At 38.2% G+C, this 20217-nt stretch overlaps 1 protein-coding gene across 1 annotated transcript in view; it reads left to right on the forward strand.

Annotated features, from left to right (window-relative positions):
• The window catches only part of LOC140146088 (palmitoyltransferase ZDHHC21-like), a 35608-nt gene that overhangs the window by 4450 nt on the left and 10941 nt on the right, over positions 1-20217 (forward strand). The window contains exons 4-5 of the mRNA XM_072167844.1: positions 71-209; positions 1020-1059. Coding sequence (XP_072023945.1) covers positions 71-209; positions 1020-1059 — 179 coding nt within the window. The remainder of the gene's footprint in view (positions 1-70; positions 210-1019; positions 1060-20217) is intronic.

Below are 20217 nucleotides of genomic sequence, written 5' to 3' on the forward strand. Positions count from 1 at the left end.
ACGCAAACTAGTCTTTTTATCTTTGTCTATCATTATAATATTGATTATATTGCAACATTTTTCTTTTCAGGATCAATAATTGTGTTGCCGAGGACAACCAGTGGCTCTTCATATTACTGGTGCTGTACGGGGCTCTACTCAGTGTGTATACTCTCTTCCTAGTGGCGCTACATTTCTATTATTTTCCGCTATGTACATTATGTAATCATGTGAGTATTTTATTTGTGATGTGATCTGAACCGCTAGCTAGGCTAAAGACAGCATTGTGAAATTAAAATATGAGCAAGAAAATGGAAAGAAAAAAAAAGTGAAAAGCAGAAGAAAATTTGCATAAAGGCCAGCTAGACCAAATATCTAGAAATTTACCATTTTTATGCCCATGTATTACTTTTACGAGTGGGTAGCTAGACATGGCATTGACTGCGCCATATCACACAATGCAAATTGATTAAGATGACCTTCATGTGCAGATGGTGTTTACCTCTTGCAAAATATCATGCAAAGTCCCACTGTATGACAGGATCATCAGGATTTAGGGTATTGTGTCACAATTTTCCCAACAATTTTGCCTGGTCAACTGGACAGGCCTTTAAACTTTTAACCAACTATACTGCCTACAAAACATATCCGTACACTTAAGACAAACACAATATCTTAAAGATGCTAAACATAAATCTAAGCACCCCAGAAGCAATATGAATGACAAAAAACTTTGCCAGGAAGATTTGGCTGCTCTAAGGATTTGGTTAGCCAAGCATGCATCTTTAAGGCTTAAAGATGCATGCTTGGCTAACCAAATCCTTGACCAATCCCATTATCTACTTAAGCAATTGAAGTTTTTAAAAGATTCCTAATTAAATTCACTTTTTCAAACCTTATTACCATATAAAGTGCCTATAGTCAACAGATAGAGAATTTTGTTCTGTGTATTTGGATACCTCATTTGGCATGATGCGACTTAATTTTCCCAGCTTATATTAATTTTCATTTTACAAGTTCCTCCTCTTTTTCTGTTACAGTTGTCTTTTACACATAAATACTCCAAATATTTGATGTATTGGCACCCTTACAAAAATTGCTGGTTGTTTGTCTCTTAAATTTCAACTAGTTGGTGTGTACTGGTTGTTTTTAGACAAAGAATTCCAATCACTTTTCAACCACTTTCCAATCACCTAGGAACTAGTAGAGTCAACCAGTTGTTAATAACCAGTCAACTCGACTCAACTGGTAGATAGGCTAGTTGTCAACCAGTTGTTATACCACTAGTCAACTCAATTCTACCAGTTGTTATACCACCAAGTCAACTGGTAGATATACCACTTCTACTGGTTGGAATCAACCAGTCTACTGGTTGGAATCAACCAGTCGTTAAACCACCAATTATAGACCAATCCAACTGGTTGGAGGAGGGCAGAGTCTACTACTACTAGTATTAGTACATTGTATGTTAACCACACATCATTTTGCATCATCTTTATTTACTTTTTCTTGGAATATGTGCATGCATGCATGCATGCATGCATGTATGCATTCTGAATAGCTATTGAATTCAAAATAGTGTAAGAATGAATGATTGTTGAATATCTACCTGTTTATTTACCATTTTCAATTAATTGAATTTCAAAGGGAAGTGATTGACAGTTCAAACACAAGTTAACAATACATTTGTAGACTGTTGAATTTTTATTGCAGACCTGTGGCAAAATCCAGGAAAAGGGAGGGGGGGGGGATGGGTAATATAATTAATACAGTAATTTCATGTCATTTAATTTTCAACATTTTCTATAGGCCTACATGTAGATCAGCTCTTGAGCTGATCTTCATTTGGATAATCATGGTAATACATGTAGTATCATGTATTTTAATCCTTTACTAAGGGACCGTTTCAAACACTTGTAAGGGGGGGCTGATGCAAAAAGGGTGGCCCTGAAAATGTTTGACCCTCCTAAGGGGACCCTGAAAAAATGACCACAAATTTTCCTGGAAAAATTAAGTTTATATGCTTTTCTATGGGTTGAACCGCTTAATTTTCATGTCAAAAAAGGTGGGCCCTGCAATTTTTGAGGTCTGTAAGGGCTGTGCAATTTCCAAGCGGCTCGCCAAAAATCGCTTGCCCCCCCTCTCGGCCCGCCAAAAATCGCTTGCCCCCCTCTCGGCCCATAAAAATTCTTTGCCCCCTTGAACATGCCAAATTTTTAGATCCCAAATTCGAACTCTAAATGGTCTAGATTTATGTTGCGAGCGCAGCAAGCAGGAAAATTTGCATATTTAAGCGTTTCCGTACTATTTTCCTATGTCTTTTTAGAGCGTTTTATTTAAAAGACACCCCTTGAATGCATGCCAAAAATCGCTTAATTGCCCCCCTTTTTGGCTCGCCAAAAATTTCTTGCCCCCAGGGTTCATAATTATTGCACAGCCCCTAAAGGGGGGGCGGGGCAAAAAATGTTCGCGATGAAAAGGTTTTGCACCAGGTCCCCCTTACGTGTTTGTGAACGGTCCCTAATGACGAAGTGTTTCATGTTGAAGGTTCATGGTATGTACTATGTTGAGCGTTGATGTTTTATGAAAATTCTAAAAATGTGAGCGTCCAAGATTTCACATCAAAAATAGCATTTTACCCAAGTTTACAGTATTAAAAAAAAAATAGACAAAACTTGGTTCAATTTCGTGATCCTAGCATCCTAGCATCCTCTATTTATGTCATTTTTCATTAGATATCCACGAAAAAACCTATTCCCAAAATTTCAGTTGATTCGATTTTTGCGTTCGCGAGTTATGCATGATTATGTGTATTACACTGCTCCATAGACAATGCGTTGTAATTTCGTTCTGGTTCAAATTTCACGATATCTTTGCTAAACGAATTAATCTGCAAGAAATATTTTGTACATAAACATTATGTAGCCAGAGATTTCCAGTGACATAAAAATCTCAACTTTTTTTGAGAAAAGTGGGGGGATGAGGCTGTGGATCACGAAATGCCCCTTTAAGGACTAATTGTTCAAAAAGGGGGGTTAGCCTATTCAGTGTATGCTGCTGAAAAAACGGGGTCACCATAGGGTGTAGGATTTGCCAAAAATACCGGGGTCTTTTTCGGGCACATGATGACTTATGTCAGCTTATGTCAATATATCATGGCTTGCTAGTATTAAACGGCCCTGCTTTTAATTGGTGTAATGTTTGCTTTTCCCCAGTCCCGTGGGAGATTCCCCGTATCTACTAGGGATGGCGCTGAAAATGTGTCTAAGCAATGGGCTGGGGTTAGTTCTTCAGCGACCATTTTCAGCGCTTGATTTGGTATGGTACGGTATCATGATATCATGTCATAACCCCGGGCCGGCCATACCCTGATATCAGGCCCCATAGCCTTTGTATGATGTGGTAAGTAACAATGAACTTTTAGTGCACTCCACTCCCGGATGTTGATGGAATCCCCTACCACGTATATGAGTTCGAAGTTTCATCCGAGCTCCGTCTTGTATTTTATTTCACAATATCATTAATATTAAAATATGTCGGTTCCGACGACGATGGAGATTTTCAAGGGGAATGCTAATCTAATAGGCTTCTGAAATACCAGAGGGAGTGACGACAGTTTGGGGAAATTTACCCCATATTTTAATCACGGCCGTGGCATCGACAACGTGAGGTGCCTGACGGACCACATGATAATGCGAGATATTGTGGAAGGAAAGAATAGTAGAAAACTGGTGAATCAGAATTGTAGTTTCAAATAAATATACTCAGATTCCATACGGTTGGTTATCAGTAGAATAGATTCTTACCCATGAATGTCATCGAAGAAGGTTTCCAACTGCCAAATATTTCCTTCCATCTCGGCCTCCTCACACCCCGTCTTCAACGTGAACCCTGCGCATCACGATTGCCATAGCCATGATAGCGGTCGACTGCGTCTCGACCGGTCTCGACCTGGTCGAGTCAAGTCGAGATTTCCGGCCGTTTAGCGTTTTAGTTAGCAATTCAGCACACAAGTTTGGCCAGAAATCCAATGAATTGACTCCAAATGATAATACACTGTACTAGTCCCAATTTTAAATCAGTCATGCATGTATATATGCGCATATCTTTGCATATAAATGGTTAATATTTCGATTTCCATAACATCAACATGATCAAAATACCTCCATGATCAAATTGATCAACAATCATGACAACTTGTCAAATTCTTTATTTTCTATGAGACGCCAAGTGTAGCTATTTGTAGTTGGGTTTATTGATTGAGTAATGGTAATAAAGACCTTCAAGCACGGGAACTTTATTAGGGACACATCATTAGATTCTCGGGGGTAGGAAGTTTTGGAAACTAAATTCACCCACTACCATGACTACATCATACTACATGAGCAAAAAAAAAAAAGTGCTGAAATCACTGGACTTAACGAAAATTTCTCCATCCCCAATGTCGAAAAGAAATCTAGGCCTATGCCACTGTTAATAGCGTATATTTTTGGTTTCTTTTTGGGACTCGAAGGGGGGTCAAAAAAATTGAGACCATAAAAGGGGGATAAAAAAGTCCACCCTTTTTTTAGGGAATTAAACATTTTTGAAGTCTGAGGTCAGGCACAAACACAAAAGTTAGACATTTTACACAGATTTTCTCTACTTTGTGGCATTTTCAATTTCCGTGAGCAAACCCGAATTCCGTGAATGTTTCCGTTTTTCCGTATCACGGAGAAATCATGGCTTTAGCCATGGCTTCTGACTGGGGGGACAAATGCCTCATACCCCTTCTGGTTACGCCACTGCATGCTAATGTCCAGCTGAGATTGACCGGCGTAGGTCGAAATCTGTATCCTGAATCTGTATCTCTACGTATACTTCATATATTTCAACCGATTGGACTACTAATCGACCAGTCGAAATACTAATTTTGACAAGTTGGAATATAGATTTCGACCACTGCCTATAGTCGAAATATCGATTCCGACTAGTTGATTGTGTGGGCTACCAGTCGGAATTGGGTGTATTTCGACCGCTGACGGTCGGAACAATTGAATGGATTGGGTGCTCAGGCTATTGTACGGTGGGTGCGAACAGTCGAAAGAGTGGTCGAAAGAGTGGTCCACGGTGTGCCTGTGAAACCATCTAGTTACTATTTATAACATGAAAAATGTATAACTCGATGGTGGAACTGACATGGTGCGCCGAAACCCAGCCAGAAGTTGTGCAAACCAAATTGTGTGGATTCAAATATGAAATAAATTAAACTAGAAGTTTGATGATAAAAGAAAGTGAATCACTCTATTTTTCCATGATAGTGACAAATTCCAGTTTTCAAGTCATCATGGGCGTCAAATCGGTGTGGGTAGGCCTACATGGATATCTTAGCTGTGCAATAATTATGAGCTCTCCGGGGAGGGTAAAAGTGTGTGTGTGTGGGGGATTTTGGCGAGCGAAGGGGGGGCAAGCAATTTTGGCACGCCGAGAGGGGGGGCACGCAATTTTGGCAAACATTCATGGGCGCCTTTTAAATAGAGCACGCTCTAAGGCTATTATTTTCCTGCTCTCTGCGCTCGCAACACTTTTTCTAATTTTTCTTAATGAGACATGGTGTAGAAATAAGAAACCTATTGCAAAAAAAAAAACCAATTCAAATCAACACGAACTCTTTAAACAATGGGCCTACACTAAAGCCACGATTTCTCCGCGATACGGAAAAACGGAAATTTCACAGAATTTTGGGCTTTGCTCACGGAAATTTGAAAATGCCACAAAATAGTGAAAAACTGTGTACAATGTCTAACTTTTGTGTTCATTTGCAAAATAAAACAAAGAAAAGTGATTATTTAGCAATAATCAAACAATCCATTCTAGCATTAATTATAGGCCACGAATGCCCACGATGCAAGATTCGCCATACTACAATAAAGCGTATAAGTAAAATAAAATAGAAATATTTTTGGAAGTTAATCATTACTGCACAACCGTTATTTTATCTAACAATTTAGGCCTACATTCATACTGATGACATGTTGTTTTAAAAATGACTCCAAAATAAAATACCCATTTAATATTCACGGAAATATGATATTTCCCGGAGATATTTCTCGTATTTCAAACAACTGGTACTTTCCCTCATTAATTACGGTATTAATTATTCATAAGTTCATTTATACACGTGGGAACCTGATTTTGTACATGCGCACGGCACATGACCGGTCCTTATTGGGATTCAGGATTGACTGTATATGGGGTCCTCTCGCTATTCCGAAGGTCCGCCATACCAAAGGGGTTTTTTTCGAGCGTGTAATTTTACCATTCGCTATTCGAATGTAATTAAAGGTTCGCTATTCGAAAAAAAAACCGGTTCTCTATTACGAAGGTTTTCTATTCGAAAATTCCCAAAACACAAACAGGTTCTCTATTCGAAATTAGAAAGGTTCTCTATTCGAATATGAAAAAGGTTCTCTATTCGAATATTCAAATATGGGTTCTCTATTTCAAAAACTACTAAAGGTTCTTCATTCCGATGCAAGTCACCGTGTTCTCTACTCCGAATATGAAAAAGGTTCTCTATTCGAATACCAATTCCGCTTTACCAATGTGTCATGTGTTTTTGTTTTTCTTCGAGTTTAAATTACTTGGAGAACAGTTTGAGGTTTGTAACTGTGGAGTCTGCAACGTTTTGCACGTGAAGAACAATATAGAAAATTAGCTACTTTGTATACAATTTGCTTATAAGGTAGTCACCTCACCGTCATCATGCATGGTCATCAAGTATTGCCAATCATTTGTTGAATTTTCAGTTTGACCACAGATATTGTTCCAATATCTGTGGTAAACTGAAAATTCAACAAAATTTTACCATTATGTAGGCCTACATCCAGTGTCGCAGAGCGAAGGGGGTAACCTGCTGCGTTACCCGGGGTTCTAGAGTGCCCGTAAAAATTGAAGAAAACATATTTTACTACGGGGCAGTAAAAGCAAAGAAAAGGGACCTCAGGGGCCCGTAAAAGGTAAAAAAGATACCTTGTAATAAGGCATATTTTCTTTGCTTTAGGGCCTACGGGCCAACAAAGGTCTCTTTTCTTGTCCATTAGGTCTAAGGTATCTCTTCTTTGCTTTTTACGGGCCCTCCGAGGTCTCTTTTTTATGGGTCCATTAAGGGGTGGGGTATGAACGTTTGGACAGTATTTATTGTGGGACATTATAGCACATCAGACATATCGAATTGCATTCTGAATCGAAGAATGTCCTTCTGATATCAAATAATTTTGATTTTTGAAATTAGCAATGTAATACACATTTTATGGCAAATCATTAAAATTGATATTTTTGATATTTAACAGTACTTGAAGTAAACTTTATAAATCTGATGATTTATACTTAAAGTGTATGTAGGTGGGATGAAAACCCGACGACCAATGGTCAAAATTTTGACCTGTCGTATTGAAGATATGGATTTTTTTTCCCAAAACACCACACAAAAAAAATAGGTCTTTTTTGGGAAAAAAATCCATATCTTCAATATAAAAGGTCAAAATTTTCAATTGATCGTCGGCTTTTCCTCCCAGCTACATACACTTTTTAAGAATATATCATTATATTTAAAAAAATTATTTTGAGGACTGTTATATCAAAATTTGAAAAATATCAAATTTTAATAATTTGTCATAAAATTTGTATTATATCGTGAATTTCAAAAATGAAAATTATTTGATATCAGAAAGACATGCTTCAGTATTCAGAATGCAATTCGATCGTCTGAGGTGCTCTCATGTCCCACAAAAAATACTGTCGACATCGCCCATAAACGATCATTCTAGGTCCCTTAAGGTATCTTTTCTTTGCTGTTTAAGCTGTTTAACATATACTCACTAAGTTCTTTTCTTTCCTTTACGGGCCTCATTTCGGAATAAAGAACCTGTTTTAGATTTTGGAATGGAGAAAACTTTTTCATATTCAGAATAGAGAACTTTTTTCATATTCGGAGTAGAGAACACGGTGGCTTATTTCCGAATAAAGAACCTTCTTTCGTTTTCGGAGAGAACCCATTTTTCATATTCGGAATAGAGAACCCTTTTTCATATTCGGAATAGAAAACATTTTCTAATATCGGAATAGAGAACCTTCGTAATAGAGAACCTTTTTAATTTTCGGAATAGCGAACCTTGAATAGCGAACCTTGAATAGCGAACCTTGAATAGCGAACTTCCCCATATCCGGGGCCTGGCTGGGGCGATGATGTACCACGCAGCATGATTACCACGTGTTTATTAGGCTATGCATGTTGATTTTAATTTCTTAGCTATTTCTTGGATGGAAGACCACAGTTGTTTTCTGCTTAAAGTTTGATTGCGTTATATTTTTGTTTTCTTCCCCATTCTGCTGATTCTGAATTGTCAATTTAAGTGAATTTTTAGTAAAAATGTTCAATGGAAGCCTATGTTTCATCGATAGGCCTATTTAGCGCATTTTTAACTCAGCTACGGTTGTTATGTTAACCATGTTATTGTTAACTAGTCAAAGTCGGCAGCGGCACATTTTGTGTTAACGAAAAACAATGGAAAACTGGGACGAAAAACATTTCAAACTTCAATAAAACAAGAAAAAAGTTCTGAAAATGATGCTCTGGCATTCAGTATACTTGAGGAGAATGGTTTCTGTCCGGCGAAAAGTGGATGTAACCATTTTGACATGTTTTGATGTGTGTATTTTTCACTCGGGTTGATCTTGACCTCTGAAATGCTTTTTGTGCATGAGGTTTTACCCTGAGGTTGCTGTATACTCTCCAAAAAAAAAAAAGAAGTAATAATTTACATAAAAACACAACTATAATCCAAGTTGCCCGCCAAATGCATCATCCAACCAGCGTGTTGAGATTTTCAGATTCGGACTGGCGCGTGATTTTCAGATTCGGACTGACGACGTGATTTTCAGATTCAGACTGACGACGTGCTTAAATTGCAGATTCGGACTGACGACGTGATTTTCAGATTCGGACTACAGCGTGCTTTTCAGATTCGGGAAAAGGCGCCGGACTGAAGACTTCGGACTGATGAAGTGTTGGACTAATAGCGTGTTTTGTATTTTCAGACTAGCGTTTTCGGACTGACGAACCTAAAATGACTTTTTTTTTTTTTAATAATGTCGGGCATATCTAGGCATTAACAGCTGAAATCTAGGAGATAACGCTGCCGAAACTTGCCAGATACAAGTGACCTGCCTGGTGAACGAAGGAGTCGCCGTAGATACCAGCAAACACAAAAGCGTTTTCGACATCATTCGCAAAAGGTTATAAAAGGTTGTCAGAAAACGTTTAAATGTCGGGTTATATAAAGGGTATATTAAGAGTATAAAACGTTTTCATAACCTTAAAAACATTTTTGATAATCTACTGCTCAGCAAACAAAATGTTTTACAGAAAGCGTTTAAATGTCGGGTTATATAAAGGGTATAAAAACGTTTTAATAACATTCCAAAAATATTCTTGAAAACTTGATACAAAACATTCTGAACAGAATGTTATTTTAGTTGAAAAAATATTTTGCGAAAAATGTTTGCCCAAAATATTTTCAATAACGTTTTAAAAACGTTTTCATGACCTTTATATAACCCGACATTTAAATGTTATTAAAAGGTTTGAAGAAAACATTTTAAGAACATTTCTGTGTTTGCTGGGTTCAAATATTTTAACATAATGTTATTTAAGTATTGACACAATATTTGGCAAAAATAGTTTACAATAAAATTTTAAAAAAAATTTTTTTTTTTGAAAATATTGTTGCAGTGTGTTTTTCATACAAAGCGTTTTAAAACGTTATCATGACCTTTATATAACCCGACATTTTAATGTTATTAAAACGTTTTTACCTAAACCAAAAGCCAAAATATAACTTATTTAAAAGCGTTTTTAAAACGTTTTTGTGTTAGTGTAGCCGACAATCGGGCGTTACCCTGATCGGAACCGCCTGTAAACGAGGTCTTTTATCATGGATCATCTGCCCCGCCATTACCAGATGAACCACGGGGAGAGCGGAGATTTTTTTTTTTTTTGGCCCTCTGGGGAATCGAACCGGGACCTCTCGCACCAAAGGCAAAGACCTTAACCAGTGTGCCACGCTGCTCCGACTTTCGGACTGACGAACCCCAGATATAGTAAATTTGCACTTGGGACTGACGACGTTTCGGACTGACACCCTGCACCCGTACCCGTATTGACTAACCATAAGACATTAGGATACGTGATTGGCACAAACACGTTAAATTAACATGTTTACTGAAAGACATAAATCTCCATGCTAGACAAAAATTTTGCAGTGTAAAAGCGCCGATGAAAGATTATTCACATAAGATCGGCAAAATCGAAACTAAAAAATACGGCATCATGGCTTATACTATTCATAAAAACAAAAGAATATCAAATTCAGGCCTATTATAGCATAGGTGTTTTACTGATCATGCGGGTGTAGGCTACATGTAATCCCGGTGGGGTCACTCCCTGGCAGGGGGGACACGTAGGACCGTTACCACAAGTACAAATTACCCCCTTTCGCAGTCGATTTCAAGGACATATCATGAAAATTTACCCCCTTTTTTACTCCAAAACAAGGACAAAATGGTACTCTGAAACACCCCTATTTTTTAGATTCCGAGGACACATTTGCTATTTGGACCCTATTTCAACATTTCAAGGACGAGGCTTTTATGAATGTTTTTTTCAGTAATTAACAGGGCATCACAGAATTTAAGTACATGTAGTACCCCTTGCATATAAATTGGCTATTGCAAAATGTGCGCGAATTTATGCTAAGGCTACACACGAAATAGAACCGAGAACAATATTGATCATGGGATGAGTACGAACTACGAAGTAGGAAACCAAATTTATTCCTTATCTGGTCAGCTATCCACTGGATCGGGAGAAAATAATAAGAACCCCTTTTCTTCAATTTCGTGGACATTTGTGCGATAAAACACCCCTATTTTTCCAATTTCACAGACAATTTTGTCCGTTTAGTCATTTCCTTGTTACATATCAAAACTGGTATAACATAATTTATATTATAGTAAAAGCCTACCTTTGCTAAAACTGGGTTTTTTTTACAGTGAGTATTGAAGTCAAGCGACAACGATTCGATTGTAGAAAAAGAACCAACGCAAACGAGAAACCGATGCGACTGTATGAAAAAACCAACGCGGGTGATGTGAGAATCGACGCGAACGAAAGAAACCGATGCGGATGTGTTAGGCCTATAGAAAAAAAACCAACGCGAGAAAAAAACACAGGGGGTACTTAAGATTGGTTTTGGTAGGGACGTGCCGCTGGAAAATTGAAAATAGACCTATGCATATAGGCCTACCAATTTTCCAATATGGGCTAAATTTTCACAAAAATTTCCCGATTTTTAAATTGGTTCAAATTTAAGAATTTTTTTAAATATTTTTTTTAAAAGAATTTAAGAATATTTTGAAAAACGACCCATCATAGACTAAATTTTGGGGCATTGCTCTGCACTGCAACTCCTGATTCTAAAGTGTACATGATGTCCGAATAAATAAATAATAAATAGTGACTAAACGGACGCAAACCCCCGATTAAGGAGTTTTTACGTAGCATCCGCAAAATATTACCCCGAAAGTGAAATTGAAAACATTATTAACAATATTTAGAACGGGCACAAATCCTCCGATTTTGGATTTTTGCGTAGCATCCGCAAAAACTCCGAAATTGGAGTAGTAAACATTATTATTAATATTTATTTAAGGCGCAAATCCTCCGATTTTGGAGTATTTGCGGCGTCCTGAGAAACTCGATTTTGGAGTTTTTGCGTAGTATCATAAAAACTCCGAAATTGGAGTAGTAAACATTATTAACAATATTTAAAGGGGGCGCAAATCGTCCGCAGAAACTCCTATGTTCTGTTCAATACCAAATGCAATCGACCGTGAAAAAGTCTTGAGTAGCGTCATCATACCCACTTGACCCGATGAGCAAATGTATGTGCCTGTACCGTCCGTTTAACGTGTTTACAAACAATTTACAATATTTCTACTTGGCAAAAACAATGTTGCTAACAAAATTTTTAAAAAAACCCAAAAACTGATGAATTTTCCACTTTTTTTCATCTCAACTGTTAATAGTAATAATAACTCGGTCATGTATTATTTCCTTCTGTTATTTTTGATCAGCAAGATTCTAAATCAGTTCGGGGGCACTGCTAATTCAAAGACGTCTTTGATATCAAAGACTCCTCGGTGCCGAGTCACCTGTCAATATCATAATTATTCAGAGACGTCTTATAAATCACATACTCCCTAGTCTCAAAACCCAGCCGTAAACAATATTAGTAAATGTTGGTGAATGTGAACCGGCGCAGCGGGATTGCGAGTTGGCCTGATCAACATGATTAGGGTTGTAGCTAGCCCAAGTTGAGTGCCTGCTAATTTTACTATCCAATTTATGAATTAAATCGCGGGCTCGGGGTACACTCTTTCTAGTGAATGTGAGAAATCGGGGAATGCTAAAATGGTTTTAGTTGCTCTTTTTCATGAGCTTAAATGCTGCACACCGACACCGCCTGGCTAATAATTATTTGGTGCAGAAGGGACACTAAAATGAATACACGGGATCGATACACGTGAATTGCTATGCACGATTTTGATATCAGAAGAAAATCTTCTGATACCGGGTTAGAAAATGATGAATATCTCCCGTCATGATTTTTTTCTCAAGAAACCAGATTTGGTCTCATAAACTTGGAAATACGTGTTGAACAGATATGATAGTTGCTAGAATGCGCTTTGAAAATTGGCCGTGCGCTTTGAACTCAAAATTTGACCATTTTATATTGCGTTGGTCCTGTTATGGACTACAGCGTGCAGCGTGTAGTACAGCTGCACTCACTATAGGCAGTATAAAAGTCGATGACCATTGACCTCAATGGGGTATACAAGCTTAATCACGCACAACCAAGATCGATTACCCGGCTATTGTGAGTAGCCTTAGTTATGTCCCTCGACTAATTATTAGTTTAAAAGAGCTTTAAAGGTTTGAACCAAATGGCTAATCGTGGCTGTGGATTTAACCTACCATGGCGATTCCTGCCATGAAGATATAGGGTCGATGACACTGTGTGCTGCATTATAACGTTCCTCCCTCGACGAAATTTTGCAGACTTTCAATTCTCCGTACACATCAAAACTCAGCACGTGGTGATGAATGCACCAAACTTTTACATTAATATTTCATAGAGTAGGCCTATTATACTTGAACTGCAACATTATATGGGGAGTAGTAAATTAATTGTTCAGGCCCCGACTCATGGAAACAATTTCAACCAATACCAAGAAGAAACTAGAAATATTTTTTGTCACTATTTCATTAAAAGACTCAGTTTTAATTTCTTAAAATTATTATCATCGTTATACTTACAGAGCGTTTCTATAGAATCCGGGACCGCCGGGGTGCTGAACTACACAAAATTTCAAAGGTTGAACATCGTCGGCGGGAGCGCCGCTAGGTGTCTGAGGCGATGTGCCCCTCCCTCCGAATTAGTCATTTTTTAGAGCATATATTTTTGCAGATTTCCAACTGAGCAGCTGAATTTTAGTTTTATATGAACACTCGTGCTCAATAATTCCTCCAATTCAGCCTAAGTTTAGCCTTTTCTGTTTTGACGCAACACTTGAAGGGGATGTGCTCATAGGCCTTTAGGCATAATATCTAAGATAGGCCTAAATTTCATAACAAATTTCCTGCGGACCTGACTTCTGGGCGCACATTTTATGGATATGAACCTGCTCAATTAGGCCTATATGGATACTTGCAAGTTAGCCTTTTCTTTTTTGACGAAGAAGGGTGCCTCCCTCAGAAGTTGGAGAATTATTTTAAAAGTTAATGAAAGGCACAATAAAGTCATTTGGTGCAAAAGTTTACACTTATTTTTGGTATTATTTTGGGCATAATAGATTTCAACGGACTCGACTTGTGAGGGGGATATTATTCTCAAACTTAAAGCCAATTGGTGCACATTTTGCATTAGGCCCCTATTATTAACTTATTTTTCCGACCATTATGATTAAGCATAGCCTATAGGCATAATCATGTCATGAATCATGCCCGGGGAATCATGATAATGCATACACTGTTAGAAATGGTCGGGAAATAGTGTAGATAAAGGTGGGCGCGGTATATTTAAAAAAATTTCCCGTAAAAATGACGATTTAACAAGTATTTTACCGTAAAATTAGCATATTTACGATATATTGCCGTAAAATATACGATATGCGGTATAATGTATGGCCCGTAATATTTACGGTAAAAAAAAACCAATTGGTGCACATTTTGCATTAGGCCCTATTATTAACTTATTTTTCCGACCATTATGATTAAGCATAGCCTATAGGCATAATCATGTCATGAATCATGCCCGGGGAATCATGATAATGCATACACTGTTAGAAATGTTCCGTAAATTTTTCGGGAAAATACCTGGCAGTTCTATTGCCAACCTTTTCCCGTAAAAATGACGATTTAACAAGTATTTTACCGTAAAATTAGCATATTTACGATATATTGCCGTAAAATATACGATATGCGGTATAATGTATGGCCTGTAATATTTACGGTAAAAAAACCTGGCAGTTCTATTGCCAACGTTTTCCCGTTAAAATTACAGTAGCGCCGTAAATATATACACGATAAATTATATGAAGTAGTCTTCAAACACAATCTGTCAAGACAAATACGGCTATTTCCTATTTGAAAAATGTGGACGATGCAACTTATTACAAAATTATCAAATTTAACGGTACTAACATGCCTATTTGTAGATAAATTAAAATTCAGTTTACGGTAAATTACCACAAAATTTTACGGTTTGTGCCGTAAAATAAACCGGTGATTTCTAAGAGTGTAAAATGTATTTTAGAACGGATTCCAGTGGATCCGTGTCACAAATTTCAAGCAAGAACCTATGATGCGCAATGACTCAGAATGTACTCTTTCTCGTTTCTTCTTGTTTTCTTCCTTGTTTTCTTTCCATTTTCTCCTTTCTTTTGCCTAAAAATGCGGACATTGAAATGAGCCTGGCTGTGGCAAAAAAACATTTTCAACCCAGTTTTGCTAATATTTTTGTAACATTTTCTTCCCGGTATATTTGTTTTCAGTTGTGAGGATATTTCTTTCAATTTTTAGGAAATTAGACCGAAAAAGTAGGCCTTTTACTTTTCCCTCCTTTTCCACCCCCTTCAATTTTGTAGGGGCACTATATACCCAACTGGCTATGCTCAGGCCCTGCACGCGCAGGGGTGGGGACGTCTTGGTGGGGCAAAAGTCCCCAAAAACATAATTTGCGACCGTAGCGAGCAAAAAAAATAGGTTTTTTTTATGCTTTTTTAGTCAAAAAAAGGTCCAAAGTTTGTGAAGAAGGTCCACTTTTTACAAAATCACCACCCCCCAAACAAAAACAAAAACGGGCCTGGCTATGCCACTGCTCTGCCACTCCCCCATCCGCTCCCTGCTCTCTCTTTCTTTCTCTCGCTGTCTCCCTCTTTTTTTAAGACCCGGGGCTGCAGGCCCCAAAGCCCCACCACCTGGGCACGCGCCTGGTTTACCGTAATTTGTTGATATTTTGAGCCTATAATCATAACATAACCCCACCCATATCAATAAATACAAGTAGGCCTATCCATATTTCTCCGAATTCATCCCATGCACGTGAGCAAGGGTTAGGCCTGAACGCTTCCTTAGGGGCCTACCATAGGGGGGGGGGGGCACTCCAACTTCATGTTCATGATTTGATTTGATTTGTTCGGGTTTTGACAAACATAAATAACCCCAAAAAGCATATTGAAGCTTATATTTCCATTGGGGGCCATCTAAAACACCGGGACGGGTTGGGAACAGTCAGGGGTTAACACCCTACTCTTTTGAAACTGACTGTGCGAGATACATGTACAGGTATAGCTCTCTGTATATCTATACCTATTTGTTTTCAAAGTCAATATCACAGCCAATCTCCAGCGCGGGGAATTGAACCGGGACCTCATGCACTAAAGGCAAGTACCCTAACCATTAGACCACGCTCTCCCTTGTTTGGTGAAGTTCATGAGTGGGAGATTCCCCCTCTCCAAAATAGGGGTCTATTTACAGGTACATGACATGTACCAATATGTGGGAGTACCCTCCAATTTGGTTAAGTTCGTTAAGTTGAATTACTACCATTTTTGTACATTATACAGTCGACAGACCTGTATTGTGCTCTTGTTTGGTTGGATAGTGTGTTCATGTTTGGTCTGTATTACTCCTGTTTGATGAGAAGGCCTAAGGGATGCACCATTTGATTTTGGGGGGGGCGGGGCATGCATGGCAGGTTGGACAAAGATTTGGTGTAAATTTCTATACAAATATAGAGGGTCATTAGGTGAAAGCTGATTCTATTGAGAGGTCTAATGACGTGTACCAATGATGGGAGTGTCCCCGCCCGGGGCACTCCAACTTCATGTTCATGATTTGATTTGATTTGTTCGGTTTTGACAAACATAAATAACCCAAAAAAGCATATTGAAGCTTATATTTCCATTGGGGTCCATCTAAAACACCGGGACGGGTTGGGAACAGTCAGGGGTTAACACCTACTCTTTTTGAAACTGACTGTGCGAGATACATGTACAGGTATAGCTCTCTGTACATCTATACCTATTTGTTTTCAAAGTCAATATCACAGCAAATCTCCAGCGCTGGAATTGAACCGGGACCTCATGCACTAAAGGCAAGTACCCTAACCATTAGACCACGCTCTCCCTTGTTTGGTGATGTTCATGAGTGGGAGATTCCCCCCTCTCCAAAATAGGGGGTCTATTTACAGGTACATGACGTGTACCAATATGTGGGATTACCCTCCGTTTTGGTTAAGTTCGTTAAGTTCGAATTGCTACCATTTTTGTACATTATACAGTCGACAGACCTGTATTGTGCTCTTGTTTGGTTGGATAGTGTGTTCATGTTTGGTCTGTATTACTCCTGTTTGATGAGAAGGCCTAAGGGATGCACCATTTGATTTTTGAGGGCGGGGTATGAATGGCAGGTTGGACAAAGATTTGGTGTAAATTTCTATACAAATATAGAGGGTCATTAGGTGTAAGCTGATTTGCCTCCAAACAGGGGTCTATTGAGAGGTCTAATGCGTGAACCAATGATGGGAGTGTCCCCGGCCGCCCGGAGAGGGGGGGGCACTCCAACTCCAACTTCATGTTCATGATTTGATTTGTTCGGGCTTTGACAAACATAAATAACCCAAAAAAGCATATTGAAGCTTATATTTCCATTGGGGGTCCATCTAAAACAGCGGGACGGGTTGGGAACAGTCAGGGGTTAACACCCTACTCTCTCGAAACTGACTGTGCGAGATACATGTACGGGTATAGCTCTCTGTATATCTATACCTATTTGTTTTCAAAGCCAATATCACAGCAAATCTCCTGCGCCGGGAATTGAACCCGGGGCCTCATGCACTGAAGGCAAGTACCCTAACCGTTAGACCACGCTCTCCCTTGCCTGCAGAAGTAAAGTTGAGCGCAAAACTTAATGTTTTAACTTTGGCGCTCATGCACGAGAAACTGAGTCAATGTAAACCTACCAGATATGGTATATGCGTTTACTGTGGGCATGAGTCAGGGTGTAGACATTGGTAGATATGGTCAGAGGCGGCACCAATTTACCATGATTTTTAGCGGGGGTGGGGGTGGGGGCAAAATCGCAAATTTGACATTTTTGGCCTAAAAAGTTAAGTTATGCTATCAAAATACCCTTTTCACGTACATGTTTCATTTGTTTATTTTTATAATTCAAAAAGTTTTTCTTGATCAAGATACTAGTATTCTTTTTTATGTTAATGTTTCATTTGTTTATTATTTATAATTCAAATTACGCTCAATCCCGCCATCCATGGGTATTTGCAACATCAGCGCGAGAGAATTGAGATTATTTTATCTACAATGCGGCCGTGAGGGTATCCCTATTTCGACCGCAGCATTATTATAATATTGCATAGAGTCCAGTTCCGACATATTTAGTATAGGCTTTTTTCAGTTATTCAGTTACGAAAAGAAATTGTATTCAAGAAATAAAATCAAACAATACTTTCACGACAGGAAACCTATTTGTGATTTTAAATCATGCTGTAGAGGTATATCGCCATGAGAAGAAAACATCAAATAAAATACCTTGACGACAGGAGTTGCGACAACACAGGAAAATCCCCATCTATACATGTACATACTTGAGGGCGGGGTGGAACCATGTACCATGTTTACCAGGCAATTGGCACCTACACAGGTGTGCGTGTGGTCATAATTAAAAGTCAACATCCAAAGTTTTGTGTGATGGGGAGGAGCTTTGTTGGCGGGATGGAAGTGAGACTGAAACTCGGGATTGGTGGTGGTGGTGGGTGATGAGAGTGAACTCGGGGGGGTGATGAAAGTGAACTCGGGAGAGGGACGAGAGTGAACTCGTGTTGGGGAGGGTGCAGTTGGCTTCACAATACACCAAAAGACCCTTATATGCAGCTTCCTGATTATTATTTATTATTGATAATCTACATGTTAAATGATTGCTGACATATGTTTTGAGCATCAATTAAAAAATATAGGCCTAAATCTGTCATCTGTGCGTCTGAACTTTAAAAATCAATTTGCAAAAAATAAATAAATAAATCAAACAATTTTCTGCCAATTTCAGTTAAACTGTTAAAGCAAATAAGCCAAATTAGTTTTTCTTTCAAGTAAGTTCTGATTTGAAGTAAATATTGATAAAAGTTGATCAACCAACCCGAAATTTATTAAAATGATAGTAGGGCTGCCATCCCTTGTACAATTACGCAATCATCCATCATAAAAATTGGGGATTTGCTAGGAAATTCCGTTCTTTTGAGGGAGCACCAGTGTGCAGTTGGCTAATGCACCATATAAAGCAGAAAATTTTATGAGAAAAAATATATGAGACATTTTGCAATATTATGATTGAAACAGTATCGAAGTGAGATTATTTCCAACACAAGCTCCTGTATTATTTAATATTCTTGAATAATATATATACTAATCAACTTAAAAATTGCAGTATCCCTTAGAAAATTAAAAAACATTTGTAGAAAACGTTCCTAAACCTCTCGCAGAGTGACCTTTCTGCCTCTCCAGTGGCGGGTCACGTTGGCACGGGAATATATTCATATTTATTTATTCATCAATCAACATCTCCATACACATCCAAGTTAATAAGCAGTAAGTTACAAGAATATTGACAAAGTATAATGGTAACAATAGATAAATTATAAGTTGTATACACAAAGCAACTGTAAGCTGTATAATCCTTTCCAAGTTTTGGCAACCTTTTTTTCTTTTCTTTTCTTTTTTTTTTTTTGCTACTTTCAGCCACTTCTTGACAATTGGTCAATTGTAGCCCCCTCTCCCACCATATTTTGAGCCCCCCCAAGTCAAATGATCGTCCCTAACATAATTCTACCACCCACATGTTTCTTTGCAATTGCTTGGCTTATTATATTCAGCGAAACGAAACGAAACGAAACGAAACGAAATGAAGTTCTCACGGCTATTGGACATTATGCAGATTGTCACAGCTGATCTTGTGATACCAGTTGTTCCTCACGGGTGCAATGAGTCCGCATTGTTGATTAAGAAACACATTTCTCACGGCTATTTCTGAATGAATTATGAATTGATTTTGATTGCAAATTATGCAGATAGTCACAGCGGATGTTTTGATACTCATTTCAAAGTTTCGTTTCGTTTCGTTTCGCTGAATATAATAAGCCAATTGCTTACGCTCGGAAAATCCCCAGGGTCAAACGTGTAAACAAGTGGGAATTTCCGATCGTATTGCCATGGGAAATAAAGCCCCATCAGTTTATACAATCGTGAATCATATAATTTGTTTACAGATTTTTTACGAAAAAAAAAACCCGGATGTTTTCCTAATAATGTTACTACTTACTAGGCCCGTGTTCTAAAGAAACATAATTATTGGCGACATATCAAGAAAGCAGTATGAAGAAAGAAAATGATAATTAGGTAAAATACGCATGAAAATATTAAACTTCAATATTACAATCCCGGACTTGAGTTTAAAAAAACATTCGCAAATTTAGGGGGCTGGCATTGAGGGAGCGGGTGTCTCAAATTTACAAAAAGTCGGCGTCAATAAAATTGCGACCCCCCCTATTTCGGCAACAAAAAAAA

Source organism: Amphiura filiformis, chromosome 2 (genome assembly GCF_039555335.1).
Source record: "Amphiura filiformis chromosome 2, Afil_fr2py, whole genome shotgun sequence".
NCBI classification, from domain to species: domain Eukaryota; kingdom Metazoa; phylum Echinodermata; class Ophiuroidea; order Amphilepidida; family Amphiuridae; genus Amphiura; species Amphiura filiformis.